Source organism: Salmo trutta, chromosome 18, assembly GCF_901001165.1.
Source record: "Salmo trutta chromosome 18, fSalTru1.1, whole genome shotgun sequence".
Lineage (NCBI taxonomy): Eukaryota > Metazoa > Chordata > Actinopteri > Salmoniformes > Salmonidae > Salmo > Salmo trutta.
The window spans coordinates 51,117,464-51,144,380 of record NC_042974.1 but is presented as its reverse complement, the minus strand read 5'-3'; the positions used below and the strand labels follow the sequence as shown (position 1 = coordinate 51,144,380).

The following is a 26,917-nucleotide window of genomic DNA, read 5'->3' as shown; positions in this document are numbered from 1 at the left end:
TCTACATCCTAAATAAAATCTAAATTTGCAACTAAAATGAGCTTTTTGGTTTTAATTAAAGATGAAGTTTTGGCATAAGGTTGGCAGTGTGGTTAAGGTTTGGTTTAAAATAAATTGTTAAAGAGAAATTGTAGAAATAGGCGGGGTTTAACCATAATTGTGCCAACTAGTTCGTCCACTAAACCCGCGGAATCCAAAATTATGAAAATCCAGTTACAAAAGGCTAGCAAGACGAAATAGCTCGAAAGTTATTTGTCCTGAAAATAAAATATTGAACCCTTTCTACAAGAACGTGAGTAGATAATTATGTTCAATTAATTTGAGACATTCGATATTAACGTTGTATTGGTAGCTAAACGTTAACTAGTCTCGACAACATCTACTGGCTAATGTAGCTAGCTAAATGTAATAGTATGACATTAACCCAACCCATAGGCCTCGAATGTTACTGTTATGATAATTACATACACGTTAACTGTAGCTTTAGTGTTCGGTGCAGTATTTCAAGTAAAAACATGTGAATTTAAAAAGTAGTAAGTGCACTGCATAGTCTATCGAGTCGGGAAAGTCTGGCTGCGCGCTCAGGACTGATTTCTGAGAACATGTCTACAACTTCATCAAGCTGTCAAACTATCGTAAATAAAGCACCAGTTAACTTACACGCGGTTTATCAGTGCCCAAAATCACTTCCTAACTCATTTCCAACTCTGTGTTTGTCAATGAAGCTAGCAAGTAGTAGCTAGAATGCACATTGAGTAGTAGTGATACGCAGTACGCAAACGATTCGTTATTTTTGAACGACTCTTTACTGACTCCAGTCATGATTAAATTGAACGAGTCACTGAGAAACTAGTCTTTCGTTTGATGTGCTCCGACCAATTACGTCTATAAACCAGATAGTAAGCAGCAGCGTATGTGAGGGGTCAGTGCAGTTAACTATTTAGCAGTCTTATGGCTTGGGGGTAGAAGCTGTTCAGGGTCCTGTTGGTTCCAGACTTGGGGCGTAGGTACTCTGTGCCGTAGTAGAGAGAACAGTCCGTGGCTGGAGTCGTTGACAACAATTGTTAGGACCTTCCTATGACAGCTCCTGGTATTCTAAACTGAAGATCATGATTAGTTGATTATTGGAGTCAGGTGTGTTTAACGGGGGCTGGGACAAAAGTGTGACACCAATCAGGCCCCTGAGGACTGGAGTTGCCTATCCCTGCACTACCCTCTGTAGTGCCCTGGGGTCGGGTGCCAAGCAGTTGTCATACCAGGCGGTGATGGAGCCAGTCAAGATGCTCTCAATGGTGCAGTTGCAGATCTTTTTGAGGATCTGAGGGCCCATGCCAAATCTTTTCAGCCTCCTGAGGGGGAAGAGGCATTGTTGTGCCCTCTTCACAACTGTGTTGGTGTTTGCCAGCATACTTGGGTTCCAACATGTACGCTGCAGTGTATATGGGCTTCAGGCAGAAGTCTTCACGCTTTTTGATGTATTTCAGAACTGCATTTTTCTCTGCTTGGAGCAACAGTGAAGTGGGCAGGGCAGTGTGGATTTCTTCTCTTACATCTGCAAGCAGAGTCTGAACATCAGACAGGATGGCATTGTCTCCCTCAATCTGTACAATGGCTACTGCTATAGGTTTCAGGCCACTCTCCCAAAATACATCATCCAGGAGGATCCTCTTGATTGGACTGTCCATATCGGCAGACTGTGATATGGCCATTTCTTGGAGAGACTCCTTCCCCTCCAGGAGACTGTCAAACATGATGACAACACCTCCCCAACGGGTGTTGCTGGGCAGCTTCAATGTGGTGCTCTTATTCTTCTCACTTTGCTTGGTGAGGTAGATTGCTGCTATAACTTGATGACCCTTCACATACCTAGCCATTTCCTTGGCTCTCTTGTAGAGTGTATCCATTGTTTTCAGTGCCATGATGTCCTTGAGGAGCAGATTCAATGCATGAGCAGCACAGCCAATGTGTGTGATGTGAGGGTAGGACTCCTCCACTTTAGACCAAGCAGCCTTCATGTTCGCAGCATTGTCTGTCACCAGTGCAAATACCTTCTGTGGTCCAAGGTCATTGATGACTGCCTTCAGCTCATCTGCAACGTAGAGACCGGTGTGTCTGTTGTTCCTTGTATCTGCGCTCTTGAAGAATACTGGTTGAGGTGTGGAGATGATGTAGTTAATTATTCCTTGCCCACGAACATTCAACCACCTATCAGAGATGATTGTAATACATTCTGCTTTCTCTATGATTTGCTTGACCTTCACTTGAACTCTGTTGAACTCTGCATCCAGCAAATTAGTAGATAAACTATGTCTGGTTGGAGGGGTGTATGCTGGGCGAAGAACATTCAGAAATCTCTTCCAATACACATTGCCTGTGAGCATCAGAGGTGAACCAGTTGCATACGCTGTTCGAGCAAGACATTAATCAGCATTTCTCTGACTACGTTCCTCCATTGACTCAAAAAAACTTCTGATTCCAGGAGGACCATGAGCTGTTGCTATCGAAAAGGTGTCTGAATCATCATTTTCACCTCGAATAGAAGTAGAGGGACTTTTGTCAGAGGTTGCTTGTTGTGAGCGCTGAGGGAGCTTTATGCACTTGGCCAGATGATTCTGCATCTTTGTTGCATTCTTCAGATATGATTTGGCACAGTATTTACAAATGTACACAGCTTTTCCTTCTACATTAGCTGCAGTGAAATGTCTCCACACATAAGGTGGTGCCCAGGGCATTTTCCTGTAACAAAAACAAAAAAACAAATGCAATTCCATGTACAGATAAATGGTTAAGCAGTTAGATTAAACAACTCCTTTGTAAGATACATGTTTTCAAATGAAACATGAAACAGGTGAATTAACACTCCTCAGTTAGCAGGCTCAAGCAAGCTAAACCCCACATGGTAGCAAAAACTAACTAGCAGAAATTGTTAACAAGTTAGAATTGATTTAAACACTTTTGCAGTAGGCTACTATTTACTAGTTAACAAAAAAAATCATGTAATATAAAATATATTCACCCCACCCAGTATTGTCATCAAAACTTACCAGAAATCATGTAGTCCTTGGCTCAGACAGTGTAGTAGTGTAGGCTCAAATGGATCTCATTAGTGTGCAAGATCTTGAGAATCAGCTGTACATGTGATGGAAGAGTGCACTGCACATGTGATGGATGAATGCACTGTGCATGCAGAGGGTTGCAATTCCATTGCATTGGGGATAGTTTATCCAAAATATGCCACAAGACCTAGAGTTGCCTTATGTGTATTCCACAAAGGTTCACTGTTATAAGATAATTTCCCAGAAAGTTTCCAGCCCTTTGCAACACAACATGGTAGCAGCACAAAACATGGTACAAACATTATTGGGCACAGACAACAGCACAAAGGACAAGAAGGTGGAGACAACAATGCATCACACAAAGCAGCTACAACTGCCAGTAAGAGTGTCCATGATTGAGTCTTTGAATGAGGAGATTGAGCTAAAACTGTCCAGTTTGAGTGTTTGCAGCTTGTTCCAATTGCTAGCTGCAGCGAATTGAAAAGACGAGCGACCCAGGGATGTGTGTGCTTTCGGGACCTTTAACAGAATGTGACAGGCAGAATGGGTGTTGTATGTGGAGGACGAGGGCTGCAGTAAATATCTCACATAGGGGGGGGGTGAGGCCTAAGAGGATTTTTATAAATAAGCATCAACCAGTGGGTCTTGCGACGGATAAACAGAGATGACCAGTTTACAGAGGAGTATAGAGTGCAGTGTTGTGTTCTATAAGGTGCATTGGTGGCAAATCTGATGGCTGAATGGTAAAGAACATCTAGCCGCTCGAGAGCACTCTTACCTGCCGATCTATAAATGACGTCTCCGTAATCTAGCATGGGTAGGATGGTCATCTGAATAAGGGTTGGTTTGACAGCTGGGGTGAAAGAGGAGCGATTAGGATAGAGGAAACCAGGTGTAGATTTAACTTTAGCCTGCAGCTTTGATATGTGTTGAGCGAAGGACAGTTGTACCGTCTAGTCATACTCCCAAGTACTTGCATGAGGTAACTACCTCAAGCTCTAAACCCTCAGAGGTAGTAATCACACCAGTGGGGAGGGGCATTCTTACCAAACCACATGACATTTGTTTTGAAGGTTTTCAGAACAAGGTTAAGGGCAGAGAAAGCATGTTGAACACTAAGAAAGCTTTGTTGTAGAGCGTTTAACACAGAATTTGGGGAGGGGCCAGCTGAGTATAAGACTATCATCTGCATATAAATGGATGAGAGGGCTTCTTACTGCCTGAGCTATGTTGTTGATGTAAATTGAGAAGAGTGTGGGGCCTAGGATCGAGCCTTGGTACTCCCCTGGTGATGCGTTGGGCAGACCGCACCACCCTCTGAAGAGCCCTGAGGTTGTGGGCGGTGCAGTTGCCGTACCGGGCGGTAATACAGCCCGACAGGATGCTCTCAATTGTGCATCTGTAAAAGTTTGAGGGGTTAAGTTGCCAAGACAATTTTTTTTCAGCCTCCTTCTTCACCACACTGTCTGTGTGGGTGGACGATTTCAGTTTTTCAATATGTACGTCGAGGAACTTGAAGCTTTCCACCTTCTCCACTACGGTCCCGTCGATTTCGATAGGGGGGTGCTCCCTCTGCTGTTTCCTGAAATTCACAATCAACTCGTTTTGTTGACGTTGGGTGAGAGGTTATTTTCCTGGCACCACACTTCCAGGGCCCTCACCTTCTCCCTATAGGTTGTCTCATCATTGTTGGTAATCAGGCCTACTATTTGATAGTATTCCATGTATTTTTAAATAATAAAAGTTATACATTTGCATTATGAGTAGTGCGTGACTTTAGGGTGGCAACACATATATTCTAAATTATTTCAATGGGTCTTTCTCCATTCTGATTTGTTTTATACAGTTCAATTCAACTTCAACCAAAAGTAATTTTTGCCATTTTCAACTATTTCTGCATTTTCTACACTGATTTGCGATCATTTCTACACTGCCACGTAGGGCTGCACGATATGGGCAAACAATCTAGGCCTCGTTTTTAATTGGACTTGCGATTTAGAGCAGAACACTTAGGTGAACTGTTGGAATCATGGAAATGGAATGATTATTCTAATTCTATAAGTAGAATATAATAATGGGCACTTTGAATAGTGTTGTTTGACATGACAACAAATGAAAACACCAGGGAGGCGTTATTGTGACAGGGTAGGAACCTACGTGTTTCCTAGGTGACCCTATAATCTTTGGCTACTTTGAATGTTTTCTCTTAGCTACTTCATGTAGCTAACATGTTAATGCTTTGCGTATTCCTCTTTTCAGTTTTGCATTCGTGCAAATCTGAAAGTGCGAACCACCTCATTTAACCATGGAAAGATGACCGAGAATATGGCCGAACACAAACAGTGTAGTTATTCCCTCCACGGCAATCAAACAAGCGAAATGTCAGTATAGGGACAAAGTGGAGTCGCAATTCAACAGCTCAGACACGAGACATATGTGGCAGGGTCTACAGACAATCACGGACTACAAAAAGATAATCAGCCACGTCACGGACACTGACGTCTTGCTTCCAGACAAATGAAACACCTTATTTGCCCGCTTTGAGGATAAGAGTGCCCCCGACGCGGCCCACTACCAAGGACTGTTTACGAATTGGCTCTCCTTCTCTGTGGCCGACGTAAGACATTTTAAACATGTTAACCCTCGCAAGGCTGCCAGCCCAGACGCCATCCCTAGCCACTTCCTCAGAGCATGCACAGACCAGCTGGCTAGTGTTTACAGACATATTCAATCTCTCCCTATCCCAGTCTACTGTCCCCACATGCTTCAAGATGGCCACCATTGGTCCTGTACCCAAGAAGGCAAAGGTAACTGAACTGAATGACTATCGTCCCATAGCACTCACATCATGAAGTGCTTTGAGAGACTAGTCAAGGATCATATCAACTCCACCTTACCTGTCACCCTAGACCCATTTCTATTTACATACCGCCCCAATTGGTCCACAGACGATGCAATCGCCATCACACTGCACACTGCCCTGTCCCATCTGGACAAGAGGAATACCTATGTAAGAATGCTGTTCATTGACTACAGCTCAGCATTCAACACCACAGTACCCTCCAAGTTCATCATTAAGCTTGAGGCCCTGGGTCTCAACCCGGCCCTGTGCGATTGGGTCCTGGACTTCCTGACGGGCCACCCCCAGGTGGTGAAGTTGGGAAACAACATCTCCACTTCGCTCATCCTCAACACTGGGGCCCCACAAGGGTACGTGCTCAGCCCCTAGTGTACTCCGTGTTCACCCATGACTGCGTGGCCATGCAAGCCTCCAACTCAATCATCAAGTTTGCAGACTACACAACAGTAGTAGGCTTGATCACCAAAAACGACGAGACAGCCTACAGGGAGGAGGTGAGAGCACTCGGAGTGTGGTGTCAGGAAAACAACCTATCACTCAACGTCAACAAAACAAAGGAGATGATTGTGGACTTCAGGAAACAGCAGAAAAACCCAAACTGGTCCGTGCATCAATACTGGTATATTCTAAAATACGGTATACCACCCAGCCCTAGTTTGGACCATAAATTCTTTGTGATGTAGACACCGAATAACTTGAAGCTCTCGACCCGCTCCACTACAGCCCTGTCAATATGAATGGGGGCATGTTCGGCCCACCGTTTCCGATAGCCCATGATCAGCTCCTTTGTCTTGCTGAAGCTGAGGGAGAGGTTGTTTTCCTGGTACCACATTGCGAAGTCTCTGACTTCTTCCCTATAGGCTCTCATTGTCGTCAGTGATCAGGCCTACCACTCGTGTCGTCGGCAAACTTCATGATGGTGTTGGAGTCGTGCCATGCAGTTGTTGGTGAACAGGGAGTACAAGATGGGACTAAGCACACACCCCTGAGGGGCCCCTGTGTTGAGGGTCAGTGTGGTGGATGTGTTGTTGCCTACCCTCATCACCTGAGGGGGTGTCCCGTCAGGAAGTCCAGGATCCAGTTGCAGAGGGAGGTGTTTAGTCCCAGGGTCCTTCAAGCTTAGTGATAAGCTTGAAGGGCACTATGGTGTTGAACTCTGAGCTATAGTCAATGAACAACATTCTCAAATAGGTCTTCCTTTTGTCCAAGTGGGAAAGGATAGTCTAGAGTGCAATAGAGATGGTGTCATCTGTTGGGGCGGTTTACGAATTGGCTACAGGGCAATAGTCATTAAGACCGGTTACCTTGGCGTTCTTGGGCAGAGGGACTATAAATAATCATACAAATTATGGATATTAAACATGTATGTACATACAAGTGTCTTATATCGGTTAACCTGTTATGGCTAGGGGGCAGTATTTTCACGGCCGGATAAAAAACGTACCCGATTTAATCTGATTATTACTCCTGCCCAGAAACTAGAATATGCATATAATTATTGGCTTTGGATAGAAAACACCCTAAAGTTTCTAAAACTGTTTGAATGGTGTCTGTGAGTATAACAGAACTCATATGGCAGGCAAAAACCTGAAGATTCCAAACAGGAAGTACCCTCTCTGACCATTCCTTGAGCTTCTTGGCTCTGTTTAAAGAAAATGTAGGATCTTTGCTGTAACGTGACACTTCCTACGGCTCCCATAGGCTCTCAGAACCCGGGAAAAAGCTGAATGATGTAATTCCAGCCGCTGGCTGAAAACCTTTAGCGCGTTTGGATGGTGGTCGATCAGAGGGCCATCAGACTGAGGCTCGTGCACGAGGGGATCCCATGCTTTTACTTTCTCTCTTTGTACTAAAAAACGATTTCCCGGTCAGAATATTATCGCTTTTTTACGAGAAAAATTGCATAAAAATGGATTTTAAACAGCGGTTGACATGCTTCGAAGTACGGTAATGGAATATTTAGACATTTTTTGTCACGAAATGCGTCGTGCTCGTCACCCTTCTTTACCATTCGGATAGTGTCTTGAACGCACGAACAAAACAGAGGATATTTGAACATAACTATGGATTATTTTGAACCAAACCAACATTTGTTATTGAAGTAGAAGTCCTGGGAGTGCATTCTGACGAAGACGGCAAAGGTAATAACATTTTTCTTATAGTAAATCTGACTTTGGTCAGGGCTAAACTTGGTCGGTGTCTAAATGGCTAGCCCTGTGATGCCGGGCTATCTACTGAGAATATTGCAAAATGTGCTTTCACCGAAAAGCTATTTTAAAATCGGACATAGCGAGTGCATAGAGGAGTTCTGTATCTATAATTCTTAAAATAATTGTTATGTTTTTTGTGAACGTTTATCGTGAGTAATTTAGTAAATTCACCGGAAGTTGTGGTGGGTATGCTAGTTCTGAACATCACATGCTAATGTAAAAAGCTGGTTTTTAATATAAATATGAACTTGATTGAACAAAACATGCATGTATTGTATAACATAATGTCCTAGGGGTGTCATCTGATGAAGATCATCAAAGGTTAGTGCTGCATTTAGCTGTGGTTTGGATTTACGTGACATTATATGCTAGCTTGAAAAATGGGTGTCTGATTATTTCTGGCTGGGTACTCTGCTGACATAATCTAATGTTTTGCTTTCGTTGTAAAGCCTTTTTGAAATCGGACAGTGTGGTTAGATAAAGGAGAGTCTTGTCTTTAAAATGGTGTAAAATAGTCATGTTTGAAAAATTGAAGTTTTTGTATTTTTGAGGAATTTGTAATTCGCGCCACGCCCATCATTGGCTATTGGAGCAGGTGTTCCGCTAGCGGAACGTCTAGATGTAAGAGGTTAAAAGCTTAAATTCTTGTTAATCTAACTGCATTGTCCGATTTACAGTAGGCTTTACAGCGAAAGCATGCCATGCGATTGTTTGAGGACGGCGCCCCACATCAAAATATTTTTCCACCGGCACAGGTTTCATAAATTCACAAATGGCGATTTAAATATTCACTTAATGTTTGAAAATCTTCCTCTGATTTGTCATCCAAAGGGTCCCAGCTACAACATGTAGTGTCGTTTTATTAGATAAAATCCTTCTTTATATCCCAAAAAGTCAGTTTAGTTGGCGCCATCGAATTGAGTAATCCACTCGTTCAACAGGCAGAGAAAGGATTCCAAAAAGCTACCTGCTAAACTTTTAACAATTCAAAATACATTTCTATTTAATCCTCAAATACCCTAAAATGAAATGAAACTATAATATTTCATACGGAAAGAAGTATGTTCAATAGGAAAACGATATTAGCGGGTACGTGTCCTCTTTGTTGCGCGCGCATAGACGAATTTCTAAGTCTGTTTTGGAAGAACAGAAACAAGCCTGAAACCTTGACCAAAGACTATTGAAACCCAGTGGAAGACATAGGAATTGCATACTGGGCGCTAGATTCATTTTTTTACCTAATACGTTCCATTGGAAGAGCATGGTCACTCTAAAAAAAAAAAAAACTCTGGTTGGTTTTTCTTTGGATTTTCTCCTACCATATCAATTGTGTTATAGTCTCCTGCATTATTTTAACAATTCTACCAACTTCAGACTTTTCTTTCCAATGGTACCAATTATATGCATATCCTGGCTTCAGGGCCTGAGCAACAGGCAGTTTACTTTGAGCACGTCAAGTCAGGTGGAAATTGAGAAAAGTAGACCCTAGCCTGAATTAACCAACATATGCCTCAAGATGAGTTAAGAAAATATTTACCAAATAAACTAAAGTAAAAAATTCTAAAGTAACACAATAACATAGCAATAACGAGGCTATATACAGTCAGTGTGCGGGGGTACAGGTTAGTTGAAGTAATTTGTACATGTAGGTAGGGGTGAAGTGACTATGCATAGATAATAAACAGCGAGTAGCAGCAGTGTACAAAACAAATGGGGGGGGGGGGGCAATGTAATAGTCCGGTAGCCATTTGATTAATTGTTCAGCAGTCTTATGGCTTGGGGGTAGAAGTTGTTAAGGAGCCTTTTGGTCCTAGACTTGGCGGTCCGGTACCATGCGGTAGCAGAGAAAACAGTCTATAGCTTGGGTGACTGGAGTCTCAGACAATTTTATGGGCTTTCCTCTGACACCGCCTATTATATAGGTCCTGGATTGCAGGAAGCTTGGCCACAATGATGTACTGGGCCGTACTACACCCTGTAGCGCCTTACGGTCAGATGCCGAGCAGTTGCCATACCAGGCGGTGATGCAACCGGTCAGGATGCTCTCGTTGGTGCAGCTGTAGAACTTTTTGAGGATCTGAGGACCCATGCCAAATCTTTTTAGTCTCCTGAGGGGAAAAGGTGTTGTCGTGCCCTCTTCACAACTGTCTTGGTGTGTTTGGACCATGATCGTTCGTTGATGTGGACTCGCTCCACTACAGCCCGTGTTAATGAGGGCCTGTCCGCCTTTTCCTGGAGTCCACGATCAGCTCCTTATCAACTCGATTCAGCCGCAGGGCAATTTTTTTCTTGAGCGGATGGTCTGGGGGCCGGGACATAATTATAAATCATTTGTAGACTGAAAATTGACCCGCAGGATACCCAAACAGATATAATATTTGACCAAAACACAGTCATTTCAAACCTTGCTTACATTTGCAACGTGTCTCTCTATTATGCATGGGAATACTTGGGAACAGATTTCCAAAATTAAAATCACTTGGAGCTGATTTCCTGGTGTTTTTAGTTTAAAAAAAAAAATATTATTGCTCAGAAAACTTGGGAGGCCAAATAAAACCGCTTTCGGGCCACCATTTGTGGAACCCTGATATAAACCCTGGATTGCTGATGGTTTGTATTGGCCAGTGAGAGGCTTTGAAGCCACTGGAGTGTGAGGCCAGTCACGGCCTTTCTATTAATCTATATCCCCTACAAACCTCACTCTCCCATACAATTGACAATAAAATATAACATGTTCATCCATTTCTTCCACCATACACCCATCACACATTCCAGTAACATGCTTCCCTACCAAGTTCAAATAATTCAATCCCATATGCCTTAACACTCTCTCAAAAAAAACGAAATACAACAGAACAGATGACCAGAGAACTGGAATGACATTTACTGTCTCGGGTGGCCAACACGAAAGCCACACCACCAGTCTTCTGATCTGACCCGGTGGGTCATAGCTCAATAGCCCAGCATCAATAACCCAACAAGCAGACTAGGTGACCCAGCTGGCTGGATCAAAATAATCCAACGTGTGTTCTGTACAATATTTATCCAAATTGGGTTGTTTTTAACCCAGCATTTTTGTTGTTGTTGACAACATTACTTAAGCTCTTCTGTTCCCATTACAAGACCCAATTTCTTGTACAGATTTCCTTTTACTATATTTTCCTCTGCCAGCAATCTAACCTAAAGTTTTGGATTCATGTTTTAACCTCTCCTCTCCCTAATTGCACCTGTATATCTACTAAATAATTTCCAATGACTCCTGTTTGAGCAGGGATCCAACAAAATTGAACCTCTATCCCATTTCTTTGTAACCCTAACAACATCATCATTTCTATCCATAAATCCTCACGTTCTGACTTCCCTGATCTTAGACTACACAAAACTGATGCAGAATCTGAACATATTACTACTCTTCTTGGTTGCACCTCTATCCATTGAGCGCTGTTCTTCCTGACATTGTACCCTAAGCGGAACCTAGGTTGAAGATGACCTAGAGCAGAACTACAACGTCAGAAGAACAGCACTCACTAGCGGTCTCTCGAGGCTAGTATGCCCAGAGAGGAAGGCCAATTTGGATACTCTTTAGCCTATTTAGGTCTACTCCAATAGATTGTACAATAAATATGTATGTTATCATTCTGGATGGAACATAATTAATAGTGCCAACCATACAGAATCCAATGGCGCCTGCCCACATAACACCATGGTTCTGATCTTAACCTGCTTTGTCCATCCACAGTCCGTCTCAACTGTCTGAGACTGGACCCACCATGGGCAGCTACAGTGACTCCACCAGTGACCTGGACGAGGATCTCCCTGTGTATGACTTCCTCCAGCCCGGCCGTAGCCTGAGCCAAGCCTCCCAGAGCCACACAGACCAACCAGACCTGGTGGTCCTGGACAGCTCTCATACAGACCTCCCCATAGGGGTGGCTGATGTTATGATGATCAGTAGTGATGAGGAAGTGGACGTTCCCTATATCCCACTGGCACTGAGACTCAAACAGAGACAGGAGGGTTTGGAGCCTGCATCCTCCACTCTCAGTAATGGACAGGACAATCATCACTCCTCACCTGACCCTCCTGGTGGTTTAGGCCTGTTAGCACCGAATGGGCACTCAGAGTCTGAACCTCTATTCACCTCATACGAGACCCTAAACAGTCATCGTAGGAAGGAGAAAGGTGGAGGACCAGACTGGGATGACCCAGAGGAGGCAGCTCTCCCTCAGCTGTGTCCCCCACTAAAGCCCTCCTCCTGGGCTAGGAGCACCACCTCCCCTGCCAAGAGGAAGCCCTCCAAGAGGACTGGGGAGGAGATCCAGGGGTCCAGGGAGGCGCTGAGGAGGGAGGCCAGGGAGAGGCAGCAGGGGGACAAGGAGGCGCGGATGCTGCAGCAGGAGAGGCAGAAGGCGGAGAAGGCGGCCCTGGCAGAGGCTTTGAAAGCACTGCGACCAGAGGAGTGCATCAAACACATGGTGGTGTCTGTGGATCCAGGTGTGTTGAAGAGAGGCAGTGGCTGTGTTTCGATTCCCTATCTTTCTCCCAGAGTGTGCACTTGCTCACAGTCTCACCCACATGGATTAAAAAGCATTGAATAAGTGTAAGTAAGGGCTACACAGAGGATTTTGTAGTTCTCAGTTTCCACCGTGTGTGTGTGTGTGTGTGTGTGTGTGTGTGTAGCTCTGTTGCAGTTGGAAGGTGGGGGCCCTTTGCTGACGTCACTCCAGGCCATGGGCTGCAGCTGTGCCATAGAGAAACAGCCCCTTCCTCGCAGCGTCAACTGGGTCAGGAGAACACCCAGCACTCAGGTGACTGGAGCATCACACACACACACATCTCTCTCGCTTCTCCCCATGCCATGCTTATCCATACTGTATTAACCAAGCACAAGTGTGTTTTTATCTTCATCTTATTCATGCAACGCAACTAGGGATGTGACAAATCAAACCTGTTTCTTAATGTTTAAACTGCCATTTTACATGTGAATTCACAATGCAACTGTGCTGCTGCCAAAAACTGTTTGGGTCTCATGGTACATCCCTTTTAGATGGGTAAACAAAGTACATGTAGTACATCACTACTGTACCTCCATTCCACCTTCTCATTGCCATACAGGACTTAACTGCTGTCTGTTGCCTTTCTCTGCCATTTTTCCAACTATTAACGACGATGACGTCATGGTGGAGCGTTGCTCTCCAAAATAATTGATTCCTCGACTCCTTGAATGTCGACTCTCGATTTCGACTCCCATTTCTGGGTGTCAAGATATGATTCCGCTACAAATAGACTCCTAAGATTCAATATTTTTGGAACGGAGGAGACTATTTGCTGTACTTCTGAGAACACGAACACTTGTATCTTTCATAGCGAGCTATCGAGGGACGGAGAGAGAGGGGTGGGGCACAGTATAGGCAGTTCGAGCACTAGGCCTATCTATCGAAATGGAATGCTGTATCTTGCAATTTCTTGGCTTGCAATGTCTTGCAACTTCAGTAAAAAGCAGGGTCTATCGTCAATGAATAGGCAAGGATATTCTACACAAAACAGACTGAACACACACTCGCATTATTAGGGAAGCAAAAGAGCAGGGTTGTAATCATTAGTCTAAACAGTTTGCAACTTAAACGAGAGTTTCTATTGGACAAATTCAGGTAGGTCCCTCCCGGTTTCGCTCCGTTTGCTTCCATTCCGAAACGTTTGCAACAGAATACTGAATACGCCCCAGGCGAGCCATGGTGAGGGAGAGAAATGAGGGGGCAGGCACAAAGAACCGTGGTGCGCATATGCCCTGGTAATCTGAATCTCGCAATGTTTGTCTTGTATGCCTTGCAAATTCACCAAAGTAGCCTAAAGTTTTCCTCTTCTCTGGTTTCATTTAAATTACACAACTTTCCCCAGGCCTTTATTGCCTATCGTCTAGTCAGGCTATAACACGGTAAATAACGTTTTGTGATAACTGCACTGTGATTTTAATTATGTGGGGGGATGTTTTTTGGTTAGGGATTTTCTTCCCGTTATGTATCCCAATCTCTTTTAAACGTTCACACCCCTAATGCAACCCATAGCTTTTTGTGGTCGTGTTGAATCTGTGATGAATTATGGGTCAATTTTTATTAATTGACTGATGTACAAATAATAATGAGTAGTTATTCGTTATGCCAGGTGATTTGTAGATCAGTCACTTGGCAGTCGCTGACTGCAGTGGTTGATCTATGTCGAACAAGCAAATCAAATCCCTTAATCTCTGTTGCTTCTCAGACAGGTGAGGTGTTGTGTATCCCGGAGGCCCACACAGTGATGCAAGTACCTGTTGATGACTTCATCAACCTGATCCACAGCTACACTCAGGTGAGTGACACCTCTCTGGGTTGGGCATTGCTATGGTTTCATCCTACTTCCTGTTTCTGCTGACTAGCTTGAATGTGCTAGTTGGGAGGGGTGTCCACACAGCAGTTCATGGTCATAGGTCTATACATGCATACAGAGTATACAAAACATTAGGAACACCTTCCTAATATTGAGTTGCACCCCATTTTGCCCTCAGAACAGCCTTAATTCGTCGGGCATGGACTTTACAAGGTGTCAATCATTCCACAGGGATGCTGGCCCATGTTGACTCCAATACTTCCCACAGTAGTCAAGTTGGCTGGATCTCCTATGGGTTTTGAACCATTCTTGATACACACAGGAAACTGTTGGCGTGAAACTCAGCAGCGTTGCAGTTCTTGGCACACTCAAACCAGTGCACCTGACATCTACTACCATAACCCTTTCAAAGGCACTTAGATCTTTTGTCTTGCCCATTCACCCTCTGAATGGCACACTTACACAATCCATGCCTCAATTGTTTCAAGGTTAAAAAATATATTTTTAACCTGTCTCCTCTCCTTCAGCCACACTGATTGAAGTGGATTTAACAGGTGACCTCAATAAGGGATCATAGCTTTCACCTGGATTCACATGGTCAGTCTGTCATTGAAAGAGCACTCAGTGTACACACACTAGCCAGCCTCCACCCAGTACCCTGCCCTGAACTTTAGTCACTGTTATTAGCTGGCTACCACCCGGTACTCAACCCTGCACCTTAGAGACTGCTGCCCTATGTACAGTGCTTTCATAAAGTATTCACACCCCCTGACCTTTTCTACATTTTGTTGTTACAGCCTGAATTTAAAATGTATTAAATTCGATATTTTTTGTCACTGGCCTACACACAATATCAAAGTGGAATTATGTTTTTCTAAATGTTTACAAATGAAAAGCTGAAATGTCTTGAGTCAATAAGTATTCAACCCCTTTGTTATGACAAGCCTGAATAAGTTAAGAATAACTCCTTCTAGGCAGAGTTCCTCTGTTCAGTGTCTGTTTTCTTTTGCCCATCTTAATCTTTTATTTTTATTGGCCAGTCTGCGATGTGGCTTTTTCTTTGCCTAGAAGGCCAGCATCCCGGAGTCGCCTCTTCACTGTTGATGTTGAGACTGGTGTTTTGCGGGTACTATTTAATGAAGCTGCCAGTTGAGGACTTTTGAGGCGTCTTTCTCAAACTAGACACTGTAATGTACTTGTCCTTTTGTTCATTTGTGCACCGCGGCCTCCCAATCCTCTTTCTATTCTGGTTAGTCAGTTTGCACTGTTCTGTGAAGGGAGTAGTATACACCGTTGTACAAGATCTTCAGTTTCTTGGCAATTTCTCTCATGGAATAGCCTTAATTTCTCAGAACAAGAATAGACTGACGAGTTTCAGAAGAAAGGTCTTTGTTTCTGGACATTTTGAGCCTGTAATCGAACCCACAAATGCTGATGCTCCAGATACTCAACTAGTCTGAAGAAGGCCAGTTTTATTGCTTCTTTAATCAGAACAACAGTTTTCAGCTGTGCCAACATCATTGCAAAAGGGTTTTCTAATGATCAATTAGCCTTTTAAAATTATAAACTTGGATTAGCTAACACAACGTGCCATTGGAGCACAGGAGTGACGGTTGCTGATAATGGGCCCCTGTACGCCTAAAAAAATCTACCATTTCCAGCTACAGTAGTCATTTACAACATTAACAATGTCTACACTATTTCTGATCAATTTGATGTTATTTTAATTGACAAAAAATGGGCTTTTCTTTCAAAAACAATTTTGAATTTATGCTGTAACACAACAAAATGTGGAATAAGTCAAGGGGTATGAATACTTTCTGAAGGTACTGTGTAAGTCAGTACAACTACAACTCTGATCTAAAGATGATAATGCATTTTTTTCCTCAAACATTGAAATTGTTTTGACTTTACAAATTGTTACATAGTCATTGAACACGGGTCACTTTAATGTTTACATACTGTTTTACCCACTTCATCTGTATATACTGTATTCTAGTCAAGGCTCATCCTATATAACTACAGCTGTACACACCTTTTCTATTAATATACTGTCCATAATGTATGTACACACCATTATATGCATACAGTGCTTAGAGAAAGTTTGAAAACTTTAGCATTTTCTTTAGTTCTGCATAAATTTGACCTAAAATGTACTAATACACTGAACAAAAATATAAATTAACAATTTCAACGATTTTACTGAGTTACAGTTCATATAAGGAAATCAGTCAATTGAGTTAAATTCATCAGACCCTAATCTATGTATTTCACATGACTGGGAATACAGATATGCATCTGTTGGTGACCAATATAAAACATTTTAAAAAAGGATTGGGGCGAAATATCTCCTTTGCATAGAGTTGATCAGTCTGTTGATTGTGGCTCGTGGAATGTTGTCCCACTCCGCTTCAATGGCTGTGCTAAGTTGCTGGATATTGGCGGGAACTGGAACATGCCGTTCTCCACATAGATCGAGAGCATCCGAATATGCTCAATGGGTGATATGTCTGGTGAGAATGCAGGCCATGGAAGAACTGGGACATTTTTAGTTTCCAGAAATTGTGTACGGATCCTTGTGACATACTGCCGTGCATTATCATACTACACATGGTCTGCGGTTGTGAGGCCTGTTGGACATACTGCCAAATTCTCTAAAACAATGTTGGAGGCTGCTTATGGTAGAGAAATTAACATAAAATCCTCTGGCAACAGCTTTGGTGAACATTCCTGCAGTCAGTATGACATTGAACGCTCCCTCAACTTGAGACATTTTAGTGTGGCCTTTTATTGTCCCCAGCACAAGGTGCACCTGTGTAATGATCATGCCATTTAATCACCGTCTTGATATGCCACAACTGTCAGGTGGATGGATTATCTTGATTTAGGATAAATGCTCACTAACTGGGATTTAAACAAGTTGGTGCCAAAATTTGAGAAATAAGGTTTTTATGCAAATGGTAAATTCTGGGATCTTTTATTTCAGCTCATGAAATATGGAACCAACACTATGTTGCTTTAATTTTTTGTTGTTGAGTATAGATGAAGTGAATCTGATTTAAACAAATGGCACAAAAACAATTATACTTTTACATTTCTTTATTGAGCAAATTGATCCAACAGTCACTTTCTTTGTGGGGAAAAAGTATGTGAACCTATAGATTAATGAGCTAAATAAAGTGTATGAAAGTAGTCAAATTGACTATTTTGTCCAATATTCCTTGCATGCAATGACTACATCAAGCTTGTAATTCTATAAACTCCTTGGATGCATTTGCAGTTTTTTGTTGTTGTGGGTTATGTTTTGCCCGACCAGAATGGAATGGTGAATAATGTTTCGTGCCTTTTTCTATTCAAGTAAGAGAAGAACATCATTTTGATGACTTCTGTAACCGTAATAGCCTTGGTTTCATGCATGTTAACATTAGAAGCCTCCTCCCTAAGTTTGTTTTATTCACTGCTTTAGCACACTCTGCCAACCCGGATGTCCTAGCTGTGTCTGAATCTTGGCTTAGGAAGTCCACCAAAAACTGTGAAATCATCATCCCTAACTACAACGTTTTCAGACAAGATAGAACGACCAAAGGGGGCGGTGTTGCAATCTACTGCAGAGATAGCTTGCAGAGTTCTGTCCTGCTATCCAGGTCTGTACCCAAACAATTTGAACTTCTACTTTTAAAAATCCACCTCTCCAAAAACAAGTCTCTCACCGTTGCCGCCTGCTATAGACCCCCCTCGGCCCCTAGCTGTGCTCTGGACACCATATGTGAACTGATTGCCCCCCATCTATCTTCAGAGCTCGTGCTACTAGGCGACCTAAACTGGGACATGCTTAACACCCCAGCCATTCTACAATCCAAGCTTGATGCCCTCAATCTCACACAAATTATTAATGAACCCACCAGGTACAACCCCAAAGCCGCAAACACTGGCACCCTCATAGATATCATCCTAACCAATGTGCCCTCTAATTACACCTCTGCTGTTTTCAACCAAGATCTCAGCGATCACTGCCTCATTGCCTGCACCCGTAATGGGTCAGCGGTCAAACGACCTCCACTCATCACTGTCAAACGCTCCCTGAAACATTTCAACGAGCAAGCCTTTCTAATCGACCTGGCCCTGGTATCCTGGAAGGATATTGACCTCATCCCGTCAGTAGAGGATGCCTGGTTATTTTTTTTAAATACCTTCCTCTCCATCTTAAATAAGCATGCCCCTTTCAAGAAATTTAGAACCAGGAACAGATATAGCCCTTGGTTCTCCCCAGACCTGACTGCCCTTAACCAACACAAAAACATCCTGTGGCGTTCTGCATTAGCATCGAACTGCCCCCGCGATATGCAACTTTTTAGGGAAGTTAGAAACCAATACACACAGGCAGTTAGAAACGCCAAGGCTAGCTTTTTCAAACAGAAATTTGCTTCGTGCAACTCCAACTCTAAAAAGTTCTGGGACATTGTAAAGTCCATGGAGAATAAGAACACCTCCTCCCAACTGCCCACTGCACTGAGGATAGGAAACTCTGTCACCACCGATAAGCCCACTATAATTGAGAATTTCAATAAGCATTTTTCTACGGCTGGCCATGCTTTCCACCTAACTACCCCTACTGCATTCAACAGCACTGCACCCCCCACAGCTACTCGCCCAAGCCTCCCCCATTTCTCCTTCTCCCAAATCCATTCAGCTGATGTTCTGAAAGAGCTGCAAAATCTGGACCCCTACAAATCAGCTGGGCTTGACAATCTGGACCCTTTCTTTCTAAAATTATCTGCCGAAATTATTGCAACCCCTATTACTAGCCTGTTCAACCTCTCTTTCGTGTCGTCTGAGATTCCCATAGATTGGAAAGCAGCTGCTGTCATCCCCCTCTTCAAAGGAGGTGACACTCTTGACCCAAGTTGCTACAGACCTATATCCATCCTACCCTGCCTTTCTAAGGTCTTCGAAAGCCAAGTCAACAAACAGATTACCGACTATTTTGAATCCCACCGCACCCTCTCCGCTATGCAATCTGGTTTCAGAGCTGGTCATGGGTGCACCTCAGCCACGCTCAAGGTCCTAAACGACATCGTAACCGCCATCGATAAGAAACATTACTGTGCTGCCGTATTCATTGACCTGGCCAAAGCTTTTGACTCTGTTAATCACCACATCCTCATCGGCAGACTTAGTAGCCTTGGTTTCTCAAACGATTGCGTCGCCTGGTTCACCAACTACTTCTCTGACAGAGTTCAGTGTGTCAAATCGGAGGGCCTACTGTCTGGACCTCTGGCAGTCTCTATGGGGGTACCACAGGGTTCAATTCTTGGGCCAACTCTTTTCTCTGTATACATAAATGATGTCGCTCTTGCTGCTGGTGAATCTCTGATCCACCTCTACGCAGACGACACCATTCTGTATACTTCTGGCCCTTCTTTGGACACTGTGTTAACAACCCTCCAGACGAGCTTCAATGCCATTCAACTCTCCTTCCGTGGTCTCCAACTGCTCCTAAACACAAGTAAAACTAAATGCATGCTCTTCAACCGATCGCTGCCTGCACCTGCCCGCCCATCCAGCATAACTTCTCTGGACGGTTCTAACTTAGAATTTGTGGACAACTACAAATACCTAGGTGTCTGGTTAGACTGTAAACTCTCCTTCCAGACTCACATCAATCATCTCCAATCCAAAGTGAAATCTAGAATTGGCTTCCTATTTCGCAACAAAGCATCCTTCACTCATGCTGCCAAACATACCCTCGTAAAACTGACCATCCTACCAATCCTCGACTTCGGCGATGTCATTTACAAAATAGCCTCCAATACCCTACTCAACAAGCTGGATGCAGTCTATCACAGTGCCATCCGTTTTGTCACCAAAGCCCCATATACAACCCACCACTGCGACCTGTATGCTCTCGTTGGCTGGCCTTCACTTCATCATCGTCGCCAAACACATTGGCTCCAGGTCATCTACAAGACCCTGCTAGGTAAAGTCCCCCCTTATCTCCGCTCACTGGTCACCATAGCAGCACCCACCTGTAGCACGCGCTCCAGCAGGTATATCTCTCTGGTCACCCCTAAAGCCAACTCCTCCTTTGGTCGTCTCTCCTTCCAGTTCTCAGCTGCCAATGATTGGAACGAACTACAAAAATCTCTAAAACTGGAAACACTTATCTCCCTCACTAGCTTTAAGCACCAGCTGTCAGAGCAGCTCACAGATCTCTGCACCTGTACATAGCCCATCTTTAATTGAGCCCAAACTACTACCTTTTCCCCTACTGTATTTATTTATTTTATTTATTTTGCTCCTTTGCACCATATTATTTATATTTTAACTTTTAACTTTCTTCAAACTACAAATCTACCATTCCAGTGTTTTTTTCTTGCCATACTTTATTTACTTTGCCACCATGGCATTTTTTTGCCTTTACCTCCATTATCTCACATCATTTGCTCACATTGTATATAGTCTTATTTTATTTTTTAATTTTTTCTTATTTTTGTTTTGTTTATTTTTATTTATTTATTTTTTTGTTTTTTAAAATTTTTTTGAAATTTTTTTATTATTTTTATTATTTATTTATTTATTTATTTATTTTTATTTTTTTCTACTGCATCATTGATTGTATGTTGTTTTACTCCATGTGTAACTCTGTGTTTTTGTATGTTGTCGAACTGCTTTGCTTTATCTTGGCCAGGTCGCAATTGTAAATGAGAACTTGTTCTCAACTTGCCTACCTGGTTAAATAAAGGTGAAAAAAAACAAAAAAAAAACATGTTTCTGAACAGTTCTAAATTAATCCTGATAATGCCATGATTTATGGAAAAACGTGAATGTATCATGAATAATGATGAGTGAAAAGCTTACAGAGGCTACAACAAAACATCCTAAAATGCTGACACTTACAATTGACAATGACGCGGAAGAGCATATTAGCATGTTTTGTTGTAGCATATTGCTGATTTATAAACTGGGTGGTTTGAGCCCTGAATGCTGATTGTCTGAAAGCTGTGATATCAGACCCGTATACCACTGGTATGAGAACATTTATTTTTACTGCTGTAATTACATTGGTAACCATTTTATAATAGCAGTAAGGCACCTCAGGGAAGGGCTGTATCCAGGCACTCCGCTTTGCGTCGTGCCTAAGAACAGCCCTTAGCCGTGGTATTTTGGCCATATACCACACCCCCTCTGGCCTTATTGCTTAACAATACCTTGTTGTTGAGCAACAATAACAACAACCAAGAAGGCATAGTCACACATTGATGTACAGTATTTCATGCTAAACATGCGTAAAAAAAAATACACAAAACAACCGTTGCCGTCTCAACACTTGTGCTGATAATAATTGCATCAATCCAGGACACTTTTACAACTATTAGGCAATACACTGTGACCAGATTCTGACCTCCCTCCCTCCTCCCTGTCTGTATGTTACCCAGGAACAGAGGGGTGGACGTGCAGACTGTAGCGCCTCTTTGACCTCCTGGACCCTGGGTCTGCAGGCTCATAACCCTGGCAAGACCCCCAGTCTGGTGGTCATAGACCTGGAGAAATACTTCAGGTGAGGGGGCTGGAGAGGGATGTGGTCTGTGTCCCAAATGGCACCATATTGCCTACAAAGTGCACTATTTGGGGACAAGGTACTATGCAACCGTCCCCTTGGGGGTATTTATAATAGTTTTATAAAGCATTTTTGATCATTTATTGAAAACAATTAAGCATTCATAATTAAATGGTTTATTGCTAGAAGTTATTATAAAGTGTTAGCATTTCAAGTAAGTGTTACTTGGAGGAAGGAAAAGTGTTTCTTGTAGAAACATCAAACTTCGTCAAGCAGTGTCCCATAAAAGTTCTCCATTTTTGCCCCAAAAAACATTGTTTTGCCTACAGATCCCAGAAATCCCAGAATCAGAAGAAGTTCCGGGATGCGGTCCTGGGGGATGAGCAAGCAGCAGGAAAGGGGGCGGTGAAAAAGAGGAGGAAGAAAGATGAAGGTGATGCACTGCCCAAGGTGTCTCGAGTTGAGGTGGAGGAGGTGGGTTGTCATCATTAGCAGCTGGTAATCATTTGACAATATAGTGTGTGGAATTGTCTTTGCAAATACTATTTGAGCAAGTTTTTAGTCTTTGAAACCAACTCAACTATGGGCCGATCTGTCTCGGACAAGGTTACTTACTTATTTTTATTTAACCTTTTATTTAATTACGCAAGCCAATTAAGAACAAATTCTTATTTACAATGAAGGCCTACCAGGAGGGGAAAAGCCTCCTGCAGGGATGGGGGCTGGGATTAAAAATAAAAAAAGTAGGACAAAACACACATTACAACAAGAGACATCACACCACTACATAAAGAGATACCTAAGACAGCAACACAGAATGGCAGAAACACATGACAACATGGTAGCGACATAACATGGCAGCAGCACAAACATGGTACAAACATTGTTAGGCACAGACAACAGCACAAAGGGCAAAAAGGTAGAGGCAACAATACATCACGCGAAGCAGCCACAAGTGTCAGTAATAGTGTCCATGATTGAGTCTTTGAATGTAGATGGAGATAAAACTGTCCAGTTTGAGTGTTTGTTGCAGCTCGTTCCAGTCGCTAGCTGGAGCGAACTGAAACGAGGAGCGACCCAGGGATGTGTGCTTTGGGGACCTTTAACAGAATGTGACTGGCAGAACGGGTGTTGTATGTGGAGGATGAGGGTTGCAGTAGGTATCTCATATAGGGGAAGGAGTGACGCCTAAGAGGTTTTTATAAATAAGCATCAACCAGAGGGTCTTGCTTCAAGTTTACAGAGGAGTATAGAGTGCAGTGATGTGTTCTATAAGGTACATTGGTGGCAAATCTGATGGCCGAATGGTAAAGAACATCTAGCCGCTCGAGAGCACTCTTACCTGCCGATCTATAAATTACGTCTCCGTAATCTAGCATGGGTAGGATGGTCATCTGAATCAGGGTTAGTTTGGCAGCTAGGGTGAAAGAGGAGTGATTACGATAGAGGAAACCAGGTGTAGATTTAACCTTAGCTTGCAGCTTTGATATGTATTGAGAGAAGGACAGTGTGCCAATTGCATGCTCACTCTAAACTTGAAACATCTGTGGCATTGTGTTGTGTGACAACTTCATTTTTGTGGCCTTATTGTCCCCAGCACAAGGTGCACCTGTGTAATGATCATGCTGTTTAATCACCTTCTTGATATGCCACACCTGTCAGGTGGATGGATTATTTTGGCAAAGGAGAAATGCTCACTAACAGGGATGTAAACAAATTTGTGCGCAACATTTTAGAGAAGCTTTTTGTGAGTATGGAACATTTCTGCGATCTTTTATTTCAGCTCATGAAACATTGGACCAACACTTTACATGTTACGTTCAGGGAGGAGGGGAGGATTGATCCGAGGGCCTTGAAAAGGGGGGTGGCCCACGGGCCGCCAGATGCCCATCCCTGGTGTAGATGAAGGGGAGGAGACAGGTTTAATAATACTTTTTAAGCCTTGAGACAATTGAGACATGGATTGTGTGTGTGCCATTCAGAGCATGAATGGGCAAGACAAAAGATTTAAGTGCCTTTTGAACGGGGTATGGTAGTAGGTGCCAGGCGCGCCGGTTTGAGTGTGACGAACTACGTCGCTGCTGGACTTTTCATGCTCAACAATTTCCTGTGTGTATCAAGAATGGTCCACCTCCCAAAGGACATCCAGCCAACTTGACATAAGTGTGGGAAGCATTGGAGTGAACATGGGCCAGCATCCCTGTGGAACGCTTTTCTATACACTGTAGAGTCCATGCCCCAACGCTGTTCTGAGGGCAAAAGGGGTGCAACAAAGTATTAAAGTTTTTCCAAATGTTTTGTACACTGTGTATATCACGGTGGCATATCAATGCATTTCTAATGGGTATGAAGTAGCCTTACCAACACAATTATCACAACATAAGTTGTAATATGGCTTTTTTTTTCCTGGCTTGGTTTCCCCATGGTTTACACACACAGCTGCTGTTGTGTCCCAGTGCTGTCTCTGTGTGAGCTGCAGCCCGAAGCACAGCTCAGGCCCGTTTTGATTTTGTCATCAAAAAGCATTTCTTCTCCTGTGCTAGAGTCTGCACTGGAATGGTCCGACTACACAATATTATGTCGGGCGCATTAAGTGATGCTCTGTATCAGTTGTTTTCATGATTTTGGATAGGAAGTATTGGAGAGAAAAAAATCACACCTGAAGGCCTAAGTCCAATAGTCACGGTTCGCCACTTTTAATCTTTTACCCAGATTTTAGTAGAGATGCAGAGAAGCATATTTAGTTTCTTTAAAAAAAGAACCCCCCCTCAGGAGGATACAGACAGCTTGAGGTATGCTTAGATATGTAGAAAAATAGACATTTGTTTACATACATTATGGGTCTAGATTGCAGGAAAAAGCTGTTTTCAGGTGTTTGAAAAATGCTAAATTCTCAAACTTACGGTTGGGAGGCGTAGCACTCCTACGGACCACCCCCCCAGCCATCCTCACGTACTTTGGGCCCCCTCAGATTTTTGGGGTGTATGACGCCCCTGCACACCCATGTCCACTTGTATGGAGTAAAGGTAAGCCTACATGCTTCATGTCATGTAGGACACTTGTGTGACAGTTTTCCAAAGTACCTCTGTAACAGTCTCTCTTGGTCCTCCAACATCCATCCCATCAGGCCGTTGTACACCTGCAGCTACACACGGGGGTTCAGGTGCATTTCCTGTCCACCTGGAAGGAGTTCTCTGACCACATCGTCATGGCAACCAAAGCAGTAGCTGAGGCCCCATTCAAGTGAGTGAGATGCTGTGACAGATAAATGATCAACTGTGTAATTTCAATATAGAACCACTCAATCAGTAAGTCATTACAATATACAGTTGTGCAGAGTTGTAAGCGAGTAACATCTCATATATTGTGTGTTTGTGTGTCTGTCTCCAGACGAGAGAGGGAGAAGACAGGCTTCTCGTTCTACCTGGAGAGTGAGTGGGCTGGAGGCCAGAAAGTGGACAGGGCTGGGAAAGGACTGCTGCAGGTCTGGAAGAGACAGATCCAGCAGCTGAACAGAGTCAGCCAAGATATGGCCTCTGCCATCCTCGCTGCCTACCCCTCTCCACAGCTACTCAACCAGGTAAAACCACACACAATATGTACACAAAGATGCAGCATGTTTCTTTCCCCACACTGAATCTCACAATTGCTCTCCGCATTGTGATGTCGTTGGCAGGCGTACATTCGGTGCAAGTCAGAGCGTGAGAAACTGTCATTGCTATCGGACCTCCTGATTCGCAGAGGGGAGGGCGTGACTTCCACAACTCGCCGGGTTGGTCCTGAGCTCTCCAAGCGTCTCTTCCTGGTGATGACATCATCAGACCCCCAGCAGACCCTGGATTCCACGCTTTGACCCTTTTATGATGTCATGCATCTGACCAGTGACCTCAATAGTGGAAGAGTGGAGTTGGACTGAGGTTTTAAATCTGTTCTTCATCACTGGTCTTCAGCCCTGCCTCAGGGGACCTATATGATGTGCAGGCTTTTGCTCCAGCTCAGTACTAACACACTTCATTCAACTAATCAAGGACTTTGTGATTGGCTGATCCATTGAGTCAGACATGTTAGTTTGGGGCTGGTACACATATGTGGGTCCTCAGGAGCAGGTTTGAAATACACTCCGTGAACTATGGAGCACAGTGACATTTGGATTTCAATGTTGATTTGGATAGTGTCCCGTTTTATGACATCCACCTTGGTTTGTAATATACATTTTATTTTATTAAAGCGTCTAATACAATCATGGGATTTTGACCAAAATAGATAGTCAATAATAGACACCAGCTACATTACATAACACACAGGTGGGTTAGGGAAACCTGTACATTAAATAAGACTAGTGAGTTGTCTCTGCTGCTCTTTTTTTCTGTTTCTAAACTTTTCCCTATCTTTGGATTAGGTACATTCACAAGTTTAGACAAGAGCACCACAAGAACTCTAAATCAAACCAGAGTTTCTAGAAAATGGGTTTTATGTGGTTTATTTCCAAATGACAACAATGTCACAATGAACAGGGGAAATATCAGGGGAAAAGATCAAATGTTCCTCTTGTCTTGTACTTGCTCAAATATTAATTAACAGTACAGAGTTTATTAGTGACTCCAGTGTGGAAAGTTATGTGAGTATTTATCTGATTGAGTAGAGTTGCAAATATCTCATCTTGCAGTTGCCACAATTCACAGAAGATTGTGACTCTGAATACTCAGGTCAGGTGTTCCTCTAGGACACAGGAGGCTACTCTAGTTACAAGTTTTCTGTATGTACAGGATACACATGGTGTATATACTGCCTAATGAAATTCTTACTTGCGGGTTCCTTCTTGACAATGCAACAACTATAAGACTAATAAAAGATAAGGATACGAACA

At 43.2% G+C, this 26,917-nt stretch overlaps 1 protein-coding gene across 1 annotated transcript; it reads left to right on the top strand.

The window, feature by feature from the left end:
• The first annotated feature begins 104 nt into the window (after positions 1-104).
• Positions 105-26,917, top strand: eme1 (essential meiotic structure-specific endonuclease 1). The gene is made up of 9 exons (XM_029698971.1): positions 105-292; positions 11,866-12,620; positions 12,807-12,934; positions 14,385-14,474; positions 21,929-22,050; positions 22,380-22,524; positions 25,178-25,293; positions 25,441-25,630; positions 25,727-26,917. The coding sequence occupies exons 2-9, from the start codon at positions 11,897-11,899 to the stop codon at positions 25,901-25,903; spliced, it is 1,692 nt and encodes a 563-aa protein (XP_029554831.1). The 5' UTR covers positions 105-292; positions 11,866-11,896; the 3' UTR covers positions 25,904-26,917.